Here is a 17,862-nt window from a genome sequence, read left to right as displayed (position 1 = left end):
CACCGCAACGAAGAGTAGCTCCTGCTCTCTGCAACTAGAGAAAGCCCACGTGCAGCAACGAAGACCCAATGCAGCCAAAAAATAAAAAATGTAAAAATAAAAATAAAACAAACAGATATTCTGTTTCTTGCACACCTGTGAATTGAGCTTGATACCCCCTTTAAAATAGCTGTAGATATAGGCTGATTTATGGCAACCCCCTCCCCCCAAAAAACAGTACAGGAGTGGGAAAAGCATTCATCTATTTCATTTTTTCAAGCAGCAGCGCAGGATTCTATTGAGTGAATATTCTATCATTAATTTAACTAATCCTCAGTTAACAGGCATCCACATTGTTTTCAGTGGTTTTTTTGTTTGTTTGCTTTTGTCTTTCCTACTACCAGCCACTATGTTTATTCTGGCAGCTTGCTGAGCTGCAGGAAGAATGTGGAGTACAGAGCCAAGATCCTCTAGGTTCTTATCTCAGTTTTGCCCATGAGCTACCCTCACCCCTCTGGGTCTCAGTTTCGCCATCTGCAGAATGGGGATTGTACTAGCACCCACCCCGTGGGATGTTGCCATGGTCAGTGAAAGCACATCTGTAAAGGGCCTGGCACCATGCTCGGCTCACCGTAGGAGCTAAAGAAAGGGTGCCTCCTTCCTTTTTCTGGCTATCAGCCCTCGGGGACTGAGACAAAAGTCTAGGCCGAAAGATGAGGTCACCTTAGCCTTCCCTCTACCTCCAGAGACACCTGTCCTTTGCCTCTCTGGAGGAGGATGTGAGTGACAGGTGGCAGGAGGTAGGGAGAAAAATTATCACAGGAGCCAACATTTATTGAACGGTTCCTGTGTACCGAGCCTGGAGCAAGGAACTTCAATGCCAATAGCAAGTCTATTAGTGTACAGAGAAAGAAACTCATAAGAGAAAAAAAAGATGGAGACCTTGACTCCCCAATCTTCTCTGATCCCCAGTCTAAATTAGCCTTCCCATTTCTCTTAGTTTTCTTAAAAACTCTACACTTCTCTGCATACATAGCCTTTATTACGGTGTGTGATTATGTATCTATTTGTGTGACGATCACTGTATTGTCTGACTTCCCCTAAGGTCAATGAGGGTGAGAACCTACTCTCGTTGTTTATCATTTCCCTGGTGCCTAGAACAGAGCCCGATAAACAGAAAATGCTCAATAAGAGAAAGGTTAGTTGATTGACTGATCATCTGGATGAGTATTAGTTGATTCTGGAGGAGCCATGAGAAAGCCTAGGGGACAGAGAGTTTATAGCAGAGTAGGAAGGGCCAGAGCCCTGGGCTGAGGTCAAGAGGCCTGGGTTCTGGTACTGAATGTGCAGGGTCAGAGGACAATTCCAAGGAATGGCTTTGAAGCTGAGACCAGCAAAATAGGTGGGAATTGGGTGGTTCAAAGAGCATAGGAAGACTGCCCAGGGCAGAGAACTGCATGGCAGCGGCTCTGCAGTAAGAGGACAGAACCATCCAGGAGCTGAGGAGCTCAAGCAGCATGGTGAGGGGTCAAGTGGTAGAGGTGGGGAGGTTCAGGCTATGGAGTTCAGAGGTCGCAGACTGGTGACCGGAATGCATGTCTGGTTTGGCCCTTGTTCTATATTTAAAACAACAAGAACCTCAACAAAGATTACGGTGCCTCTGGGCTTCCCTGGTGGCGCAGTGGTTGAGAATCTGCCTGCCAATGCAGGGGACACGGGTTCGAGCCCTGGTCTGGGAAGATCCCACATGCCGCAGAGCAACTAGGCCCGTGAGCCACAGCTACTGAGCCTGCGCGTCTGGAGCCTGTGCTCCGCAACAAGAGAGGCCGCGATAGTGAGAGGCGCCGCGCACCGCGATGAAGAGTGGCCCCTGCTTGCTGCAACTAGAGAAAGCCCTCGCACAGAAACGAAGACCCAACACAGCCAAAAATAAATAAATAAAATAAATAAATAAATATTTTTTTTTTAAAAAAAGACTAAGGGACTAAGGCTAAAACATTAAAAAAAAAAAAAAAAAAGATTATGGTGCCTTGCTCTGGAGCACACCTTCGGTCTACCTCAGCTTCCCCAGCTCCTCTTCAGCATCCCCCTGCTGCTTCATATTTTAAGTGACCTGCCTGACCATGAAGACATCTGAGTTGCAGCCTGATGCAGGGCCAGGTAGGCTGTGGACAGGGCACTGGGAAGGCTTGAGAACTGCCCACCCTCCTCTGAAATGCCTCCGGGGCCGCAGGCTTGGTCTGTCTTAGCCCTTCTCTCTTCTGCTTTCCAAAGGGTCCTGGGCTGGTGAGGTCCTGGCGTGTGAGGGTGGAAGGGCCCTTGTTGGTGGGGGTGGTACCCTATGATGGTCAGAACCTGAGCTGGAGTCCAGAAGGTTTGGTTCCCATCCTGGCCCCTCCACTTACTTCACCTCTCTGAGCCTCAGCTTCCTTGCCTGTGAAAGGGGTGATAAGAGTCCCTACCCCAGAGGCTTAGGGTAGTTGTTTGACTTTGACTATGAGCAATTCAGGACAACCCACTCCCTTATTCATTTGTTCAACATGCCAGTGTGTGAGAGTTTAGTCAACTGTACAGTTTAAAGACAACACAGGCCACAAGACCACCATCACTTCTGACACCAGTTGCACGTTCAGGGGTTTCCAAAACTGCCCTTAAGTTTGATCATTCACTAGAAGAACTCACAGGACTCAGTGAAAGCTATTCTACTCACAGTTACAGTTTATTACAGGGAAATGACAGAGTAAAATCAGCCAAGAGAAGACAGGAATAGAGTGCAGTCTGGGGACACATCAGCTGCTGAGCTTCCACTGTCCTGTCCACGTGAAGTCAGGGTGTGTTCATTTCCCTGCATCCATTGAGCGACAATATGCACAGAGCACTGCCAACAAGGGCAGCTCACCTGAGCCTCCGGCACTCAGGCTTTTGATTGGGCCTCCACTGGGTAGGCATGATTGATTGATTTATTGATTGATGACTGATTGGTCAATGGATACTGTATAACCCAAAGCCCGCATCCTAAGTCATGCAGTTGCTCTTTCTGGTATGGCCAGCCCCCATCCTTTTTTTTTTTTTTTTTTGCTGTACGCGGGCCTCTCACTGTTGTGGCCTCTCCCGTTGCGGAGCACAGGCTTCGGACGTGCAGGCCCAGTGGCCATGGCTCACGGGCCCAGCTGCTCTGCCGCTTGTGGGATCTTCCCGGACCGGGGCACGAACCCGTGTCCCCTGCATCGGCAGGCAGACTCTCAACCACTGTGCCACCAGGGAAGCCCAGGCCAGCCCCCATCCTAAATCACATTGTTACTGAGCAGAGCGTTGTGAGGGAGCCGGGCAGGAGCACACGGCCAAGCCCCTGCACAGGATGACAGCCCTCGGTAGCATGCAGAGTGGTGCAAGGTGTTTGTTTGAGGACTGACCCCTTCCCACCCCTCTCCTCAGGCGTGAGGCTCTGCAGAGGGAAGTCAGCACCCTGGCAGGACCACTGCCCTGTGGGTGAGCTTCCTTTAGTGGATGCAGCCCACCAGCTCGCCTCCTCATCTCCCGAATGGACGGGAGTCCATTGCAGGCTTTGCCTGCAAGCCCAGAGGCTGTTGGCCCAAAGGAGGCCCCACCGGCCCTTCTTTGAATCCTTCATCCGGGCCCTCATCATCTTGTGTGCCCCTCTGTCTGTGGTCCCCTCCTCCATCTCCATCTGTGATGACCACTGGCTCCTGGCCGACAACCGCCTCTTCCGGCTGTGGTGCTTCTGCACCGCCTCCAACCAGACTGGGCTGCACTGTCTCCAAGACCTGAGTCAGGCCCACGTGCCCAGGCTGGCCTCAGGCATGGCCGTGGCCCCAGCGTGGCCACCTTGGCTGTGGGGGTTGCCATCTTGGTCCTGGAGCTCCTCATGGTGTCCCAGGTGTGTGAGGACCCCCATTCATGGCGCGAGTGGGCCTTGGGCTCCACCCTCTTCCGTGTCTCGTTCGTCTTCTCCTTCGGTGGCCTCCTGAGCTTCCTGATCCTTCTCTGGAACCAGGTCACACTCATCGGCCTCACCCTGATGTTCTGGGGCAAGTTCACGGCCTCCTTCCTCTTTTTCCTGAACGCCATCAACGGCTTCACCCACTTCAACAGCATCACCCATCCGTGGGGCTTGCCTACAAAATTTTAGGCCCCCCCTCTGAGAATATCGAATGCTGCCAGAAAGTGTGGTCAAGATGGCACTTTTCCAATGTGTGACATTAAAACTGCCATCTCTTAGCCTTTGGCTGGTTGGGCCAGTGGCCCAGAGGCCTTTGCAGCTGGTCCAACAAACCTGGGGTGCAGCTGGCTCCGTGCCACCAGCTGCAGTCCAGCTGCAACGGCTTCGCCAAGTTATTAGGATGTTGATTTTACAAGAAGAAACATATTTTTAAGAAAAATCACATTGTTACTATCTGGCTAGTCCCAGACCCCCCAGGCAAACAAAGATTACTGTCCAGAAGGTGAGAGCAAAGGTCAGACCTCTTTTTGGCAAGGTTAAGTTTTATTTTATTTTTCCAGCTTCACTGAGATATAATTGACACATAACATTGTGTCGGTTCAAGGTGCATGTGTCGATTTGACACATTTATAAATTGTAAAATGATTACCACCATAGTATTAGCTACCACCTGCATCCCCTCACATAGTTATCATGTCTTTTTTATGGTGAGAACACTTAAGATCTACTCTCTTAGTAACATTCAAGGATATGATACAGTATTATTAGCTATAATTACCAAGCTGTGTATTAGATTCCCAAACCTGCTAATCTTATAACTGGGAGTTTGTACTCTTTGACCAATACCTCCCCACCCCCAGCCCCTGGTAACCATTAAATTCTTATTACATACAAGGTCAGCCTGGAAAAGAGACGTGACTTCTGCATCTTAGAAGATCCAAGAAGAGCCACCTTGCCTCTATGCACACTTATAGCCTGAGCAGCCTGGAGCCGGTAGGTTGACTTAGAATAAACAGAGCTATAGCACTTATTGAGGATTTCCTATGTGCACGGGCTCAACCGTTTCCGTGCATTATCTCACCTAACCTTCCCACCTTTTCCACAAGGAAGAAATATTCATGGGCTCATTTTATGTATGAGAAAACCAAGGCAAGGAGAGGTTTATAACTCACCCACCACACACAGCTGGTAAGGGGCTGAGTCTAGGATTTGGACACAGGTCTAGGTGACATCTAAGTCCACACTCTCTGCTACCTGCCTCCTATATTCTAAAATCACGGGGTTCGGTTCAATTGTGAAAATTAATGAAAGAAGGGAAACCTCACTAAAATGGAGTCGGAAGCCAAAACGGGGAGCTCTCATAAGGGTATCACTCCATCAATACCGATTCCCAATGGGAAGAGACATACCTTGCATCTCCAGCAGGAAATGAACTACTTTACTACCTGCAGCAGGAGGAAGAAAGAGTTTCTCCTCCACTGAAAACAGCTGGGCCAATGAGAGACTGACACAACTCAGCCAATGAAAAGCCACTATTCTTTGAACTCCCAGTTTCCTCCAATGGACTTTTTGTTTATAACAGCCCCCCCAACTTCCCCTTCTCTCTAAAAGTTTCCTCTCCTTCCCTTTACCTGACTTGCCTGTGGTTTACCATAGTTGCAATTCTTTGCTGCTTCCCAATAAACCCATTTTGCTGGTAAAATAACTGACTGCTTCGTTGTTTCAGATTAACAAAATATATTGAGTTCAAATTCTGGGCTCAGCCACTTACGGGCTGTGTGACCTTGGTCAGGTCAGGGATCCTCTCTGAGTCTCAGTTTCCTTGTTGACAGCAGTTAGGATGCCCCCTCAGTGCCCCCTCCCTCCCTTTGGCCTCCTGACTCTGTCGAGATTATTCACCCGACTCGCCCACAAGGTTAGGGACTGCCGGAGGGAAGAATCGCAACAGAGGAGGCGTCAATAACAAATGTTTGCTGTTACTGAAGTACATTGAAGCGTGCCCCGGAAAGACCAGAAACGAATCCTGCTGAGCAGGGGGAGGGCTGTGCAGCCAGGCATCCTCGTGGCTGGGTGCCCAGGGCAGGAGGATCCCTCAGGTGATCCTCCCTGCGAACCTGGTCGCACCTCAACAGACCTTAACCCCCAGGGACCTGGCTGGGTTTAGGCCAATGTCTCGACTTGCAGTGTGGCCTTAGGCGAGGACATAACTCCTTTGGCTTTGCTTTTCCCATTAGTAAAATAAGGAAGTAGGACTAAACCATTGGACAGTTAAAGCCTGTTCTCCTACCTCGGCTGAAAGGCCCTCAGGAGCTCTGGTCCGGGTCCTCACAGAGGAAATGTCTGTGATGGTCTTTTTGAGAATGCCTCCTTCTCTCTGGTCTTGATGGCCTGTTCCTCCTCCTACTGTGCCCCATCACACACATGCACGCATGCATGCATGCATACAAGGCACACACATGCATACACACGGTGATACATACAATGGACTGTCACTCAATATCCATTCACCCCTCCTCTCTGGCCCTGCCTTAGTGCAGGAACTAGAAAGCTGAAAACACACTTCCCCGATGCTCTTTCACTTAGAGCTAGTGTTCTGCGTGTGACTTAGCTTCAGCCAATTGGAGACACTTACATGACCTTTTGGAAGGTGGAAGTGAGTTTCCGCAGACAAGCATTGTCTGCAGATGTTTGTTTTTTTTTCTGTGGCCATTTCCAGCGTGTGGGCACCAGGTTCAGGTGGGGTGAGAGGTGGGGCTGGGCTGTGCAGATGCTGGTGGTGAGTCTGCTGGCAGTGCCGATCCACTATGACAGGCAGTGGTGGCAGCCGGGGCTCCCTGATCCTGGTGGCTTCAGCAGGGGGGGTGAGGGTCTGGAGCCAGGGGCAGCTCTCTTGAAATGATCAGGTCTCCTGATTATTTATAATACATAACACCCTGTAATGGATTCCTTTCTGTTTAGCTAGAATACTTACTTTCTGTTCTCTGCACCTAAATCCTTCAAGTCTTAGCTCAGCTGTCCTGACCCCCAAGCTAGACCGAGTCCTCTGTTAGGTGCTTCCCATTCTCCAGTTACACCTGATATCCGACCAATGTCTATTCTCTCAGAGCCTGGACGAATTCACATCCTATCAGACATTTAATGGGCATGTGTAGGCTCTGTTCTTGGTGCTGGAGACAACAGCCCTTCATATTGTGAAAATTAATAAAGGAAACCTCACTGCAATGAAGTCTGGAGGCCAGAAGAGGAAGCTCTCAAAGTACCACTCCAGGTCAATTACAGACCCCAACAGAATAATATTCAACAGGGAAGACTCATCAATTACAGGCCCCAACTGGAAAAGATGCACCTTGCATCTCCTACAAGAAATCAACTACCCTAACAACTCAACCAATGAGAAACCATCATCACCCTGAACTCTCACTTTTATCCAATGGACTTCAGTTCAAAACAACCCCTTCCAACTTCCTCCTTTATCTCTATAAGATAAAGTTCCTTTCCTTTGTTTGTCGGAATTGCCTGTGGTTTTTGCTGTGGCTTGCTTGTCTGGACTTGCAATGCTCTCCTCTTCCCAAATAAACCCACTTTTGCTGGTAAAATAGCTGACTGTTTTATTTTTAAAGTCAACAATGTGACAGCACAAAGTAGGGGCTCAGTAAATATTAAGGAAACACACAAACAGGTCAACAAATTAATAAATCAGGTAATTTCAAATAATGAAAAGCATTATGAAAATAGAACAGAGTAAAGGAATGGATGGATAGTTGGAAAGCTATCTTTCCAACTATCTATACATTTCCTGAGCCAGGGTTAGGAAGGAGCTAGGGGAAGCCTCTTTGAGGGGGTGACATTTGAGCTGAGACCTCAAGGAGAGGAAGCCAGGCATAGGAGGGTGTGGGGAAGAGAATTCTAAGCACATGTAGAGGCCCTGAGGTTGGAAGGAGCTTGGAGTGTTTGAGGAACAGCCGTCAGGACAGTGTGACTGGAGCAAAGTGATTTGGGGCAGTGGTGGAGCGGGGAGGGAAAACATAGGCTGAGTCACATCAGTGAGGGCCTTGGAGGCCATGCTAAGGAGTCGGATTTTATTCTGAGTACAATGAGAGGCTGTCAGAGGCCCTGAAGCAGGGACATGATGTGACTGGTTCATGTTTTATTATTTGTTTTAGATTTTGGTTTTTTTAAAGGAACTAATTTTTTTTTTATTTTAAATTTATTTATTTTTGGCTGCGTTGGGTCTTTGTTGCTGCGCGTGGGCTTTCTCTCTAGTTGCAGCGAGTGGGGTCTACTCTTCGTTGTGGTGTGTGGGCTTCTCATTGCGGTGGCTTCTCTTGTTGCAGAGCACGGGCTCTAAGAGGCACGTGGGCTTCAGTAGTTGTGGCACGCGTGCTCTAGAGCACAGGCTCAGTAGTTGTGGCGCACGGGCTCAGGTGCTCCGTGGCATGTGGGATCTTCCCAGACCAGGGCTCAAACCCGTGTACCCCGCATTGGCAGGTGGATTCTTAACCACTGTGCCACCAGGGAAGTCCCTGGTTTATGTTTCAAAAGACAGTATGATGTCAGGGGGTGGAAGAAGGTCAGAGTGGGATCAGAGTGACCATTTGGGAGGTGACCATAGTACACAGGGAAGGAGGTGACTGACTAGTGTGACAGCCCAGGAGATGGTGCAATGTGAGCTGAGCTGGGAAATTTTTTGGAGGTAAAACCAGTAGAAATTGCTGATGGGTTAGACATGGGGGTGTGAATAAAAGAGAAGAATCAAGGATGAGCCCTGACTTTTGGCCTGAGCAACTGGGTGAATGTTATCTATTGCAATGTGGACAACTGGAGTTGGATTCAGAGAGGAGAGGTCATCAGATTTCTGTTTGAGATGTTAGAACATCCAAGGGGAGCTACTGAGAGCCTGCAAAGTTCAGGGGTTGAGAGCAAGGGCTCTGGAGCCAGACTGGCTGGGCTGGATTTCTGGCCTTTTGGTAACTGTATGGCCAAGTTACTTTAATCTACTTTAAACCAATGCCTTAATTTTATCATCTGTAAAATGAGAATAATTATGGTACTCATTTCATAGGATTAATGAGGATGAAATGAGTGAATTTATGTACAGTGCTTGGGACAAGTATGTATTATATGTGTCGTTGTTATGATTATGATGAGGCCAAGCCAGCAGTTAGATATAAGAGTCTCGAGCTTAGGAGAGATGCCAGGGCTGGAGCCATTGACTTATAAAAGATACATGTACAATTACTAGACTGGATGATTCTTCCTGGGGAAGAATACAGAAAAGTATATGGACATGCATGTTGTTGTATGCACCACTGTATCCCCAGTACCTCACACAGTCTGCATATAATAGGTGCTCAATGAACGTGTGTTGAGTGGGTATGTTTCCCTTGGCAGAAGGCTCCTCTAATGGCCAGACTGACCATGTCTGACCATGTCTGTCTCCCAGATGGTGTCCCCACCACCCTTAGGCCCTTTCACTGCTATATTCCCAGGGCTCAGCACGGGGCCTGTCACAATAAGCCCTCAATAAGTACTAGTAGTAGTTGGAAGAGTAAAAGGATACCTACAGGTGTGCCTAGCTCAGGGGTGAACACAGAGTAGGCCTGACCTTGGAACCTGTGCATGAACGTGACTGTTGGCACTTGGCAGCCGTGCCGCCTCATTCTGTGTTCTTGCTGGGTTCCTGGGCTCTAAGTTCAGGAACTAGATGTTCCAGACTCTTTTACTGGCAAGATTATGGGTACAGTTCAGAGTGTCCTGCAGAAATGTGCTCACATGATATTTAGAAGGTGGAGGAGGGTAGAATCCATCTTTCCTTCTTTGGCAGCCATGATAGCTGTGTGGCCTTCTGCAGATGTACATTTTTACAGCAGCTGGATGACTCCATCCCCCGTCCCTCTGCCAGTCTTGGGCCTTGGGACCACAGGACAGCACTGACTGCAATGTGGGCCAGGATTTACTATAGTTTCTCGACTCCAGGTGGCAGCAACAACATTCTAACTCTTCATATCTAGCTACACTGTGACTCTTGACCCTAGAAGCTGGTGGCATCTCCTGACTTTACTCCTGCTACCTTCTTTGCAAACACCTAATTCCCTGTGTTAAATTCCTTCCTGCTTGAAATTCCTAGAGTGGCTTTTGTTTTCTTGATGGAACTCTGGTTGATACAGCAACCTTCAGGGAGGGACAGGGTTATGATGCAGAAAGAGCTGGGACTCTGGAGCCAGGCAAGACTGGATTTACATCCAGGCTTGTCCGTTTTTTTAGCTGTGTAAGCTTGGGCAAGTCACTTTGTCATTCTTTGCCTCAGTTTCTCCTTCTCTAAAATGGATAAAAAATTAAGCAGTTAATAATCATAATTTATTAAGTATATAACATGAAGTAAGCACTTTTCTAAATGCTTTGAATATATTAACTCATTGCATGTTCCTTAATAATCCCATGGTCAGATTTTAGATATTTAAAACAAAATTTTAAAATTGAGGTAAATTAACAAGAAATTAACAATTTTAAGGTGTACCCTCCAGTGTCATTTCATACATTCACAACGTTGTTCAAGCATCACCTTTATCTAGTTCCAGAATATTTTCATTTCCCCAAAAGGAAACCCCGTACCCATTAAGCAGTCACTCCTCATTCTCTCCTCCCCTCAGCCCTTGGCCACCACTAATCTGCTCTGTCTCTATGAATTTACCTATTCTGGACGTTGCATATAAATGGAATATGCGACCTTTTGTGTCTGGCTTCTTTCACCTAGCATAATGTTGTTGAGGTTTATCCATGTTGTAGCAGGTATCAGTACTTCATTCCTTTTTACAGCTGAATGATATTCCAGTGTATTGATACACCACATTTTGTTTACGAATATTTGGGTCGTTTCCACTTTTTAACTATTAGGAGTAATAGTTAAAACATTATGAGTAATGTTGCTATGAGAAACATTAAATATTATGAGTAATGTTGCTATGAGCATTCATGTACAAGTGTTTGTCTGAATACCTGTTTTCATATCTCTTGGGTATATACACACATAGAAGCAGGTGCTAAGATTGTGTGTTTGTGAATGTGTGGATGTCCCACCCTGATATGAGGCTACACCATACCACTGGCTGCCCAGAGAGAGAGAGGGCAGAACACCATGGCATCCTGTACCAGCTCTCCTCTGGGCAGTAAGCCAGAATGTGCACTGGGTAGGTCTCTTCTCTGAGTTGAATCCCAAGATCTTAACTAGTGCCTGGAGACAGGCCAGCCTGAGCCATGACCTCATCTTATTGTACTGTTTAGGCTTTTCTGAGAACTCTTAAGATCACCCAGCACAGTCTGAGTAAGATGCCTCCACCCAGCTAAGAGTCTTTAGAACATTCAATAACCAAGGCAGGACAACTGATCCACTCCCTAAGTAGGTGCATAATGACTACAGGTGAATAAGGTGACTTTGGACACATTTCTTGAAGAAATGGAGACTCAGTTTCCTCTCCTGTGAAATGGCAATAATAATGCCTTCTTCCTTCATTCACTCACTCACTCTGTTCATTCATTCATTAACCAACTATGTATTGTGCACCTATCCTGTGCCTGGCCTTGTTCCAGGCACTGAGGACACAGTGGTCAGCAGCAGACATCGTGCCTACCATCCCGGGGCTGATAGTCCAGTGAAGGAGATGGACATAAACCCAATAGCCACACAAACACATGTGAAGTTGTAAATGTGTCAAGGGTTATGATGGAAAGGTAGCCAGAGCTATGAGCTTCCATAGCAAGAAGATTCAACCTGCCTGAAAAGGGATGGATGGCTTCACTGAGGAAGTGCTACTTGAGTTGAAGTCTGAAGCAGGAGTGTGGTGGTATCACGCGATCTTTATTTTTTGGCCGCACCACGCGGCATGCGGGATCTTAGTTCCTCGACCAGGGATCGAACCTGGGCCCCCTGCAGTGGAAGCTCAGGGTCCTAACCACTGGACCACCAGGGAAGTCCCAGTATCACATGTTCTTAATTTACATTTCCCTGATGACCAGTGATGTTGGGCACTGTTTTATATGCTTATTGGACAGTTGAATACCCTTTTGTGTGTATCGTGTGCGTGTGTGTGTGAAGTGCTTGTTTAACTTATTTCCCCCAGCTTTATCGAGGTATAATTGGCAAATGAAATTGTAATGTATTTAAAGTATACATCTGATAAAGTGATGATTGATATACATATGGTACATTTGGTAATATATATCAGTACATTTGGTGAAGTGGTGATTTGATATACATATACACTGTAAAACCATTCCCACAATTAAGTTTTTGAACACATTCATCACCTCATAGAGTTCCTTTTGGCGGGGGAGGGGGGATGAGAATGCTTAAGAGCTACTCTCTTAGCAAATTTCAAGTATATAAGACAGTAATATTAACCATAGTCACCATGCCATATATGCCATACACTAGTGTACATTAGATCCTCAGAACTTATTCATCTTACAACTGAAAGTTTGTTCTTTTCGACCAGTCATTCCTGATTTCTCCTATCCCCCAAGCCCTAACAATCACCACTGTACTCTGTTTTTATGAGTTTGACTTTTTTTTTTTAGATTTTATATGTCAGTAATACCGTACCACACAATATTTGTCTTTTTCTGTCTGGCTTATTATATTTAACACAGTGACATCCAATTTTATTCATGTTGTTACAGATGGCAAGATTTCCTTCTTTTTAAAGGCTGAATAATATTCCACTGTATATCTGTTGAACTCTATTGCCCATTTTTAAATTGGGTCATCTTGTAGACGCTTCTTGAGAAGTGCATCCTTTTATTGACATATATTTTGCAAATATATTTTGCAAATATCTTCACCAATCTCTGTCTTATCTTTTCACTCTCTTACTGTTGTCTTCTGATGAACAGTAGTTCTTAATTTTAATGGAATCCAATTTATTATTTTTTTCTTTTACCATGTTTATCTTGACCTGCTTATGAAACTTTTACCTCCCCAAGGTCAGAAATGTATTCTTTAATTTTATCTTCTGGAAACTTTGTTGTGCTACTTTTCATAGTTAGGTCTATGCTCAGACTCATATGACCACTGCTATTATTTGTCTTATCAACCCTTACTCTTCCTTCAGAATCTAGTTCCATCACTGGCTTTTCTTTGGAACACCGTGACTGCTCTAGACTTATTTAAAATGCAGTTATATCACTGAACACATTGTGTTTCAATCAGGATTCAGTTGCATGCTGGCTAGTCTAAGCAGGAAGGAGTTTTTCAAGGTGTTAAGTGGCTCACAGAATGATTGGGTGAGCTGAAGAAACAGACTCCAGTTCGAATTTTCAAGAACAACTCCCAGAACTGGACAATCAAGAGCATGGCTCTAATTAGAAAGATTAGCCTCCAGAATCACATCACTGCCACAGCTAAGAAGCTGCTACTAACGTACCAAGCCATGCCTGCTATAATCCTTGGTAGCAGAATGAATGAGTGTCCAGTCTTATTCTAAGCAAGGGAAACCACATCGTTACTAACTGTGCTTCTGAAAAACCAAATATCTCCACAATTGTGTTGCTAGCAGAAATGGCAAAAGCAACGGGAAGATGGCCTTCGTCTTGCTTCCAGTTTCCTAAATCTGGTGTGAGTGAATCTGATTGCCCTTTACATAAATCCCCTGAGTCCTGGCTGCCAGGGGCCCTGGGAGAGCACACTGGAAGGAGGGTGCTGCCCCAGTGTATCCATCACACACTGTATTGTGATACGTGTGCTCTTTTCTGTCTTTCTTACTGGAAGGGATGTGTTCCAGGAGGGCAGGGTTCTAGTAACCTTCGTGTATGCCCAGTGACTAGGTATAGTGTAGGGGCTGGTTAAATGTTTGTTGTATGAATTAATTAAATGTGTTTCTGCTTATTGCCTGTATGTCACTTAGGATACTTTTAGTTATAGCCAACTGAACAGCGAATTCAAATTTGTTTTTAAAAAATAAAGAGAGTCTATTTGTTCATGTAACTAAGAAAGTCAGAAGTACCTGGCAGCAGGTGAGGCTTGATCAAGCTGCCCAACAATGTCACCAAGGGCCTAATTTCTTGTCATCTCACTGATCTGATTTCTTTCTCCAATGTTGGTTTCATATTTTTCTGTCCTCATGGGTTTTATTTTCTAGTGAAGATAAACAGATGATTTTATTTTATTTTTATTTATTTAAAGATGTATTTATTTATTTTTGGCAGCGTTGGGCCTTAGTTGCGGTGCATGGGCTTCCCTCTAGTTGTGGCGTGTGGGTTTTCTCTCTCTAGTTGTGGAGTGCAGGCTCCAGGGCACGTGGGCTCTGTAGTTGAGGCGCGCGGGTTCCAGAGTGCGTGGGCTCTGTAGTTTGCAGCATGCGGGCTCTCTAGTTGAGGAGCTCTAGCTCAGTAGTTGTGGCGCATGGGCTTAGTTGCCCCATAGCATGTGGAATATTAGTTCCCCGACTAGGGATCTAACCGGCACCCCCTGCACTGCAAGATGGATTCTTTACTGCTGGACCACCAGGGAAGTCCCAGACGATTTTAAAATATGGACTATATAGTGTATTAAAAGCTGAGACATGCTCTGAAGAATAAATAAAAGAGGAATAAAATAATAAATAATGAATTAAACTGAAAAAAAACAGGATTGGAGGGAGGGCCAGCCAGTAGTTCTTGACCTCTTCTGTGCCATGGGCCTCTGACAGTCTGGTGAAGCTTAAGGACTCCTTCTCAGAATGTTTTAAACGCACAAAATAAAATATATAAGACTACAAAGGTAACCAATTATATTAAAATAATGAATAAACAAACTTATGATGGGGTAAATATGTATTTTTATAGATACTTAATATAATAAGATATTTTAAATACCAACAAGTCAAAGCTTTAATTTTATTTTAAAATGACACATCAACATGAGACGGTTGTTACCCAGTTTTAATAAGAACATTAAACAGTGAGGTGAACTTTGACTTACCTCCTTCCACTGTTGATCAACAAACTATGTAGGGAATGGAGCCTGGAAAGCAATTAACATACCTGGGTCACTGGTATGAGACCACGAGACATAACTGTTTGGTGACTGAACATCTAGTAGGCACAGAGTTGCCTGATATTGGCTGGCAATGTTGCAGGAGCATCAGATGAGAACATTTTGATCACATGTATTCAGCAGCAAATTTAATAATTACTCTAATTTAGAAGTAATAAGGAACATAAATGATATTTTGAGAGGTTTGCAACCACTGCAACGTGATATGAATATCTGTGATTTCCACTGGTGACAAAGACACAGGTACTGATCATGTGACTGTGGTTTGCTACCTATATTTATAATGAAAGAAAATGACAAATTTCAGTGGGAGGCTGGTGAAAATAAAGATATAAGTACTTTCCTATATGGGTTCACGGACCTCCTGAATTCTATCTGTGGCCTCCAGGTCAAGCAGGTAAGTCATTCATTGCCACCCCACCCAGAGGTGAGATTAGTATTACCCAACTTCTAATGGTTGGAAAATTCTGATATGATAGGGAGGGTGGGGAATGGGTGCTGGGGAGGTCACAAAAAAGTGTCCACTGCATCTCTGTGGATCTTTCATGAATGTGTTATATTCAGTCCTGGTTTCCACATCCTGGGAATCCCTCCTCAGTCTTAGACAAACCAGTAAGGCTAATTTCTCTACTCATCCAGCTTTCTCTGTAATCTCTGTGCTTCCATGAGTTCATGAATTTGGCTTCATTTACCTGAACTTCGACTTAACCCAGGAGCCGTTTTGCATGGGAGAGTGGGTTAGTATCTAGAAAACTGTCTTCACGCCCTGGTTCAGTCCATTTAGGTTTTATTCTCTGGGTTTTATTCTCAGGGACTTGTAAGATCATTTCATCTGACTACACGCAACTCTCAGGTAGGTCATGAAGGAGTGAGAAGGTCCTCTCTTCCTTATAGAATATAAAACCAGGGCAGCCCTGAGCTGTCAGAGAGCAGATGCAGACGCTTCTTTGCACACTTCAATGTTAGCAGAGGATCTGTCCCTGCTGGGACCAAATCTCTGAGGCAAAGACCTCAGTTTCCAGATCTGAGAAATGGAAGGATTGGGGGAGATCAGATATTCTTAGCCTGCAAAAGATTTTGATAAGAGAAGAAAGGAATAATAACTCACTTGATTCTCAAAATGGTCTATGGTCAAGAAAAGTTTAGATCCCTTGGATTAGATGGTTTCTAAAAGGCCTCTTGGACATTCCATCATCACCATTGCCATCACTAAGGTGACCAGCTGTCCTGATTTGCCTGGGTATGAGAGATTTCCTGGGATTCAGGACTTTTGGTGCTGAAACCAGGACAGTCCTGAGCAAACTAGGGGATGGTTGGTTAACCTAAGCATCATCACCGTCACCACCACCATCATCAATAGCATCCCCATTAGTACTCCACCGCCACCATCGTCATTACCACCCTCATCACAATCACCCCCACTATTACCACCTCCACCATTACCACCACCATCATCCTCATCACCACCGTCACTATCGTCACCATCACAGTCATTCTCATCTGTAATTTACTGGACTCTTACTCTGTGCGAAATGCTTTACATGCATGGTCTCATAAGTTCATTACAAAGCAGTAAGGTAAGGACTAAGTCTTAAGAATTCAGGCTTAGGAATGTGATAGTAATGAGCTCAAATCCCAGTTCTGTCACTTACCAGCTGCAAAACTTTGCAAGTCATTTACCCTCTTTGAGCATCATTTTTTTTTCCATTCCTATTACTTTCCCCTCTCTCCTTGTTGTATATCTCTGTCTCTAGCACTGGATTTCAGGATGCTTGAGGGAAAGCAGTTTGTTTTATTCATTTTCTCTGTCATTCCACCTCACCCAAGAGACTGATATAGAATAAACATCTGTAAATAACAATAATTGTTATAATGGTAGCTAATGCATATATTTTTTGAGCACTTACTTTGTGCTGGGCTCTTTTCTAAGCACTTTACATGTATTAGCTCATTTCCGATTTGGTTTATTACATTATATATAAACAAAAAAAATCAAAGAAAAATGGTGGGAAATGGAAATGCAAAATAATATGGTATGTTTTATCGTATAGAAATTAAATCTCCATAAAGCCACATGAGAAACAAAAATATAAGATAGTAGAAAGAAGTACATGTTTGTCATTAATCCCAATAAATGCAAATGAAGTCAATTAACCAGAGTTCTCTGATAAGATTTTTTTTATAAAGATACATCTATATACTATTTGCAAGGGTCACACCTAAAACACAGTGACACAAAAGAAGGAAGTACAGGCATATCTCAGAGATATTGCAGGTTTGGTTCCAACTACTACAATAAAGTGAATATGCAGTAGAAAAGAGTTACACAAATTTTTGGCTTCCCAGTGAATTTGAAAGTTATGTTTATATTATACTGTAGTCTACTATGTGCAATAGCATTATATCTAAAAAACAGTGTTCATACCTTAATTTAAAATGCTTTATTGCTAAAAAATGCTAACCATCAGTGATCAAATGCTGTTGGAAAATGGTGCCAATAGACTTGCTTGACTCGGGGTTGCCACAGACCTTAAATTTGTAAAAAAAAATGCAGTATCTGTGAAGCACAGTAAAGCAAAGCAAAATAAAATGAGGTATGCCTGTAAACTGGTGGAAAAGACATAATAGGCAGACACTAACCTAAAGAAAGCTGGTGTGTCAATATCGATAGAAACAAGATAGATTTTAAGGCAAAAGTCTTTGTTAGGTATATAAGAGAATCATCATTTAATGATAAACAACTCACCAGGAAGTTATAATGAACCTGAAGCTCTATGGACCCAATAATGTAGCCTCAAATTATACTAAAGCAAAAATTAACAGACTAGGAGAAATCTACAAATCTACAATTAAAATGGGATTCTTAGACATGCTTTTCCAATAAATGATGTAT

General features: G+C 44.6%; 2 protein-coding genes across 2 annotated transcripts in view; both read left to right on the top strand.

Moving 5' to 3' along the window:
• The first annotated feature begins 2,102 nt into the window (after window positions 1–2,102).
• Window positions 2,103–4,129, top strand: LOC102989461 (voltage-dependent calcium channel gamma-like subunit). The gene is given in 3 exon segments (XM_055082286.1): window positions 2,103–2,139; window positions 3,415–3,810; window positions 3,813–4,129. Coding segments are annotated over 3 exon segments (750 nt in total).
• Window positions 4,130–6,744: 2,615 nt separating this feature from the next.
• LOC102989178 (antizyme inhibitor 2-like) overlaps window positions 6,745–17,862 on the top strand; it is a 55,298-nt gene continuing 44,180 nt past the window's right edge. The window contains 1 exon segment of the mRNA XM_055082283.1: window positions 6,745–6,801. Within this exon segment, the coding sequence (XP_054938258.1) occupies window positions 6,745–6,801 (57 nt within the window).

The sequence above is a fragment of the Physeter macrocephalus genome, chromosome 3 (genome assembly GCF_002837175.3).
Source record: "Physeter macrocephalus isolate SW-GA chromosome 3, ASM283717v5, whole genome shotgun sequence".
Taxonomy (NCBI): Eukaryota; Metazoa; Chordata; class Mammalia; order Artiodactyla; family Physeteridae; genus Physeter; species Physeter macrocephalus.
Note: the sequence above shows the minus strand (reverse complement) of the source record. Positions and strands in the feature narration are given on the sequence as shown.